Source organism: Rhamphochromis sp. 'chilingali' (genome assembly GCF_963969265.1).
Source record: "Rhamphochromis sp. 'chilingali' genome assembly, chromosome: 1".
Classification (NCBI taxonomy): Eukaryota; Metazoa; Chordata; class Actinopteri; order Cichliformes; family Cichlidae; genus Rhamphochromis; species Rhamphochromis sp. 'chilingali'.
The window spans coordinates 37981783-37988593 of record NC_137929.1 but is presented as its reverse complement, the minus strand read 5'-3'; the positions used below and the strand labels follow the sequence as shown (position 1 = coordinate 37988593).

General features: G+C 38.7%; 1 protein-coding gene across 1 annotated transcript; it reads right to left on the bottom strand.

Annotated features, from left to right (window-relative positions):
* Positions 1-1569: 1569 nt before the first annotated feature.
* Positions 1570-6530, bottom strand: LOC308407984 (up-regulator of cell proliferation-like; the record flags this gene model as incomplete). Its single annotated transcript, XM_080900009.1, has 2 exons — positions 6431-6530; positions 1570-6236 (listed from the first exon to the last, which is right to left on the bottom strand). The coding sequence occupies exons 1-2, from the start codon at positions 6513-6515 to the stop codon at positions 1570-1572; spliced, it is 4752 nt and encodes a 1583-aa protein (XP_080756135.1). The 5' UTR covers positions 6516-6530.
* Positions 6531-6811: the final 281 nt, after the last annotated feature.

Below are 6811 nucleotides of genomic sequence, written 5' to 3'. Positions count from 1 at the left end.
TGTTCATAAAACCACGATGCAAATGCTTGAGGATTTTTTTTTAGAGTGGGTTAAAAAAAACTTTATTGAAAACTTACATTTAAAATACTGAGGTTTTAGTTACTGAGTTAATACATGATATAGCTAACTGTCTGGATCAAAGGGATTTTTTTTTCAATGTTAAACATTTTCAAAAACCCAGCAATTGCAAATTTGCAAATCTGAGAAAACTTTTAAAAAAATGTTTCTTATATGACTTTCAGTGAGAAAATGCATCACTCATTCCATCATGAGTCCATACATTTCCTTTAGGGAATACACTCATTAAATATAAACTGGTGACCAGATTATCTCAGTGTACTTTCCATTCATGTACACCTCCTTTACTCTTTCACAATTCCTTAACCACATTTTTGTTCTAACTTTACGTCTTTCAATGAATTGTTAAAGAAGACATGGATTTGTTGCTGGGGGTATTTCACCATTCAGTTTTTTGTCGACCTGTGAGGGAAGGTTCTGGCCTGAACTGTGACCAGTGTTTAATAGTCCAGATGTATGTGGACACAAACGGTTGAAGCATTATGGTCATATATTTGGGGATGAATATAGTTTATTTAACTCCAACACATAAAAACTGATACAAATCAAAATAACACATCACTGCGATCCTGTGTCACATCACTTAACACTTTACAATGGCAAAGACTCAACAACTGTGACAAACAGACATAACTGAGGTCATTTAGGATTAGAACTGAGTGACTGAATATAATTAACTCAACTTGTGGATCTCACCAGAAAGAAAATGAATCCTGTAAGTCCTTTAAAAACTGGGTGGAAGATCAGACATGTCAGTGAAAGAAAAGCTTATGATAATTTCTATGAAACAAAATCAAACAAAATCACATAGTCAAATGAATAAAAAACAGTTTGTACTCAGATGATCTTTTAAAATACTAAACATTTAAATACTTGACTCAATAATCCTCATAGAAACAAAAACTATATACTGAATTTTTTTAATTTAAGTCATTTGACACAAAAGTTTAACAAAACTCAAAAGGAATCAATTACATGTCACATATCATATGTATTTAAAAGTTAAAATAAAATAACTAATCAGTGACTACATGCATATTCTCAGTGTCTATTGTACTGCCGCGAATGTCCAACAATCTTTTCACTGACTGTAAGGTTTTGCGGATGAATACAACAAAATAAAACCAGTATCAGTACCAAACAAAGAAGATTTATTCATAACAGACAGGAAAAGCCCCAAGGAAGCCGAGTTAACGATAAAAACAGAGTCAACTCTCGCGGCCCGGTACCAAACGACTCACAGACCAGTACCGGTCCGTGGCCCGGGGGTTGGGCACCGCTGAATTAGAGTATTTTTCATGAACTTGATGAAAGTGATCAGCCAGCATTGTGGGTTGTTTTTTAAATTTTATTGTAAGCCACAGTAGTTATGTTTCTGCGTAGTAACAATATCTTAATTTAGAAATTTTTCTTCAGTATCACAAAAACAATTATTGTGATATTTTCTCCTGTAAGGCTCCAGTCAACCGCGCACCATGAATTGGAAAGTTACTAGATGTAAAATGATTCTTTCAAACTTTTTTCTGCCTGTTCTGTGCTGATTTTTTTCCAAGCTTCTGGAATGACAGCAGGTGCTGCTTCATATTCTTGAGCAAAGTTACGGTTGTATTTTGTCATTACATATTTCCAGTAGTCTGATGCCTCCAGGCTCTCATCCGGTTGAATTTTCCAGTCTTTATAAATTTCCTTGTAATTCTTATAAGGGTGTGGTTTATATTGTGTTTCAATGCAGCAAAAGTTTTTGTGACTTTTCACATTGGAAGAGCATAAGTCAGTGAGAAGTATACCTATTGAGAATTTCCTGTATTCACCCAGACCCTGTGGCCTGTGCAGTGAAACAAAGTGCTCAGTATGGGCTTTTCCTCCTGCGTCACAGGGAGCTGCACAGAATGGACACTGTTTGCCACAACCAATCAGCTGCTTGAAAAGCTCATCCTGAGGCTGCACACAAAGATGTTGTAGTTTCATTTCAAAGGTAGATTCTTTAAACTCATTTCTGAGAGTTTCTGGCATGTCATTCACAGATCTTGTGAGCCAGTCAGCAAACTGTTCCTTCTCAGCGTTGTTCAGTATCATGAAAGCACCAAGAGCATCCTGGGAAATGACCAGTTTTTTACCAAGTTCTTTGCAAATATCTTTAATAAAAGCCTTGAAGCCATCACTCTTTCTGGTTTTTGCCTTGTTGATGGCAGAATTTATGCTGTCAATACATGACTGCAGATGTCGCTCCTCAAACTCAAAAACTGTTGACTCATTTGAGAAGCGCTTCTTTATCTGTTCAAGTATCCATGTCTTTGCATACTTCTCATATGAGCGAATATAGCTCAGATAGCTTTGAAAATCCTCCTTGGAGAGCAAATCCAGTAAAATTGAATACTGGAAGGACATTCTTGTGCTGAACTGCTCGAGTTTCCTCATTTCATCAATGATATCAGGGCCCAGGGAGCGATTAACAAAGTCTTCAACAGCAGGCTTCAAACATCGATTTGTGAATTCTTCTGCCTTCTTCTGACACTGGTCTCGTTCATTGAACACATCTTTGAAATCATCATGAAACTTTTCCTTGTTTTTAATCAGAAATCTGTACGGATCATTTTCTTCTATGAAATCTTCGTGCATTTTCTGAAACTTTCTGGCTGCAAATCCACAGATGTGCTGTTTTAGCGAAACTTCAAACTCGATGTTTATCTTAACATCTTGATGGTTTTTCAGCTTCTCATCAATCATGCGGAGGATCTCCTGGATGTAAGTGTCATGGTAATTGATTTTTTTTTTCACTTGTTTATTCACAGAGTGTTTGCAAGCAGCTATGATGCTGTCAGACAGACCTTTTATGTGATCCTGACCAGTAAAAACTTTGTTTGTTGTGTGTTTAAATTTGCTTAACCATCTTTCAGCTGTATGTTTGAAAGACTCGTTTCCAAAATCTTGCAGATTATTTTCATTTAATAATTGATGTGCACGGCTCCCCCTGTGTTTCAGATTTTCTCTGAGGTAGCGGGACACGCTGTCTGTAACATTTACAATTTTTTGTTCAGAGAAAGACAGTTTTTCTAAAGTTTCCTTCCACATCTTCTCAAACTCTTTTTCCAACTCTCTGTTTGTCATTTTGACTTTTTTCTTTCGACATTTATCAATTAATGCACACACTGCTTTTTCAATCTCTTTTCTGTGACTTTCTTTGATTTTAATAATTTCTGTCATTCCCTGTCTGATTTCTGCTGCTGCTTCAAGCTGATACTTTACACCGGTTTCTATTTCAAGACGAAGGATTTTTGCACTGTTTGAGAATTCCTCTTTGTATCCTTCAACCAGATCCACATGACCCTCTGTTTGCTTGAAATATTGTGTCACATTGTCCAGAATCTTTGTCTCCCGTGCAGACAGCACTGTGGAGGCTTCACTTTTCAAAAATCCGAGAAATTCTCTCATGTCAGATGTTTCAGATTTTGCTGCAATGGTACCAAAATTTGAAATTATCGTTTCTGCATCTTTTACCCAGGTGTACATGTATTTTCTGAACTCCCACTCCCATTTGTTGAACTGTGTGCAGAGCTTCATGTATGCATCAGCTACTAGGCTGTTTCTGAAGCTGAAGATGAAGTTTTCATGCTTTACTGCATTCCACAGACTTTTCACCCACTCTTTAAACTCCATGACATTATTAGCAGATGACTCACAATTTCCCAGTAGTTGGATGATGTTTTTCTTGAGTTCATATACAGCCTCACTGTATCCTGCATTAACTGGTGCCATTGGTGGGTTTCCATTCCACAGTCCAGGAATGTACCAGTTCCCAGTGTCTGGACTGTACTCCATCACATCAGTGAAGCTCTTGTTCTCCTCTTTCTTTTCCATTTTGGCTGCTGCCTGAGTCATCTCATTCAACTGATCCAGGAGCAGTTTCCTGTCTCGTAAGTTCTTATCATGGGCTGAAACATCCGACACATTCTGGTGAACAAACTGACATTTAGGCTTTTTGCCCACCTCCTTCATCCTGAGAAAAGCGTGCACAACTATTTGTAGGATGTCTTTCATTTCTGTTGAATTCTCCATTGCAATGTTGACTATGGTGACATCACTCAGCCCAACAACAAGTGTAGCAAGCTCATTGTCGTGCTCATAGCTGTTGTCCAGTTGTGCAAGTTCTGGTGACTTTAAGCCCTCAGTGTCAATGATCACCAAGAAGTCACAGTTTAGGACGTTTTTCATGTCTTCATTGATTTTGATGAGCAACATAAAGGCACCTCGAGTACATCGACCACTGCTGACTGCAAACTGCACTCCAAACATGGTGTTAAGGAGAGTGGACTTTCCTGTGCTCTGAACTCCAAGAACTGTGACTACTCGTATCTTTCTGTTTGGAGACACCAGGTCACTGAGCTGAGAGAGAACATCACTCACCCATCTGAGAGGGATGTTGGATGCATCTCCATCTACAAGCTCAAGAGGAAATCCATCAAGCAACAACTCTGCACACAGTTTGGGAAGATGCTGCAATTGTTGATGTGATCTGTCTGTTTCTGGAAGAGACAGTGAAGCTTCATAGATCTGACCCATTTCACGAAAGAAGTGTTCAGTCCCCAGTGAGCTGTTGGAAATCTTTCTGTCAATTTCTTTGATCTCCTCTTTGTTCTCAGAGTTCTTGCATTTTTCTTTATATTTCTCTCGGAGTTCAGACAGTTTTACATGAGAGACATTATCGAGGTTCATTCTCATCCACTTCAGGAAATAAAGCCTCTCTGTTCCTGGGCTTGATATCCCTGTGATGAAGTTTGTCATAGCTGTCGACATCTCATAAGAGTTCTGCTTTTTCCGCAGTTCTTTTTTCTGTTTCTGAAGATCACTTTTGTAATCTTCTACATTTTTAGACCCAACATTTCGAAGTCGAAACTCTTCCTTCTGTAACGAGGTCAGTGTTTTCCATATGTGGCCTTGTCGGGGAAGCTCATCTTCTTTATATTTATGGATGTCTTGAATTCCTGCGGTGATGGTTTTTGCATTTTTCTTTGCAGTCTGGCACTCTGAAAAATCTTCATCAACCAGGATTCCCAGTTCATGGGCAACATCCACCATCTTCTCTATTTTCATCTTCAGCTCTGATTTCTCAATCACATTTCTGACTGTCTTCCTCAAATCTTTTACAAAGTGTGCTTCATTTTTCTGCTTTGTCTTAAAAATAATGTTGTTATTGTTGAAGCACAACTTGGTTGCCAGGTTTTTCACAGTATCCAAATTGAAGCGCTTGCTCTCACAGTTACCAACCAAGAAGATCTGTGCTTTTTTGTTCTGGCTTTTAAGTAGACTGATCACAGAGTCAGACTCAGAATCCAAATGATCAAAGAAAACAAAAACTGCTGCAGATGTCTGACACAAAAAGGAGTATTGTGTTTCAAATGAAGCAATGTCTCCGCGAAGGTTGGCTACAGCCACTGGCTGACTGAAAATATCAATGTTTGTGTTTCCACCAGGAAGATACCAAGTAATTTCAGTCAGTCCGTTGGAAATTCTTCTTGAACTGTCACCACACTCCATGTTGTGGTGAACAAAGGTGTTGTGGTATTGCTGATCATTGCTCAGAAGCTTATTGAGAAACTTTGACTTGGACAAGGAGCACTCACTCAGTCTGACAAAAGAGACCATTGGAAGTTCAGAGAGAACGATTCTTTCTTCAATGAAGCCCTTTGACTGTGAAAGAGACTGAGGTCTGTACTTTTTAACAATGTCTCTCATGGCCCACAGCATGAGTGTGCACTGTTCTGTGTCACAATTAGGAAGCAGCAGAGGGACAGAGAACTGACACATGGACATTTTTAGTGCCATTTCCTGCTGTAGAAAACCATCAGAACACAGAAAGAGAGCAGTGATTATGTCGAGGGGGTTCACCATATCCTCTGTGTTTGAATGGTTGATCATATTATCAAGATCTAAGTATGCACTCCCTGTTTCATCATCACTGTTTGACTCACACTCTGATGTACATTTCACATTAAGCATCATTACTTTCTTTAGAAAATACCATGGAAGGTCAGATTTACGCCTGGCAGGTTCATCAGTGATGTTCTTCAAATCAATCTCAAGTATTCTGCTGAGTGATAGCTTCTTTGTGTAGCACTGCGTCAAGTCCAGCTCTTCCAATAAGTTCTCCAGGTGTTTCACTGTGGATGTGAGATTTAAAAGTTATTGCATCCTGCTTTTATTTACAACTTAACCAGTATGTCATCTGGTTTTGTAATTGGTGTTAACTTTTACTTGTGTGTGTGTGTGTGTGTGTGTGTGTGTGTGTGTGTGTGTGTGTGTGTGTGTGTGTGTGTGTGTGTGTGTGTGTGTGTGTAGGTAACAATGGACTGACCTTTGCTTTCATCCTTCATGTCTTCAGGAGTCTGGCTGGACTTTTGTTCCTTTGGTTTCAGGTTGTCTGGCTCTGAGCTGTCCATGTCTGTCAACTCTTTTCCTCCTGTCTGCATGTAATCACTGTGTAATTCTCACTTTCACCAGCAGGCGTGTCCAAATGCTGAGACACTAACTCACTGTTGATATTAAACAGTATTGTCTTGACAACTAGTAACTGTAGGGATAATAATAGTAATACTTATAATATTAATATATTAATGGTTTTTATTTACAGAAGTCACATCATGTCATGTCCTTCTGCTGTGGCAATAAAAAGCATAAAGATGACTTTTACCTCCTGTAACAATCTGCTGACAGTCATCCCTGCAGGTAGAACATG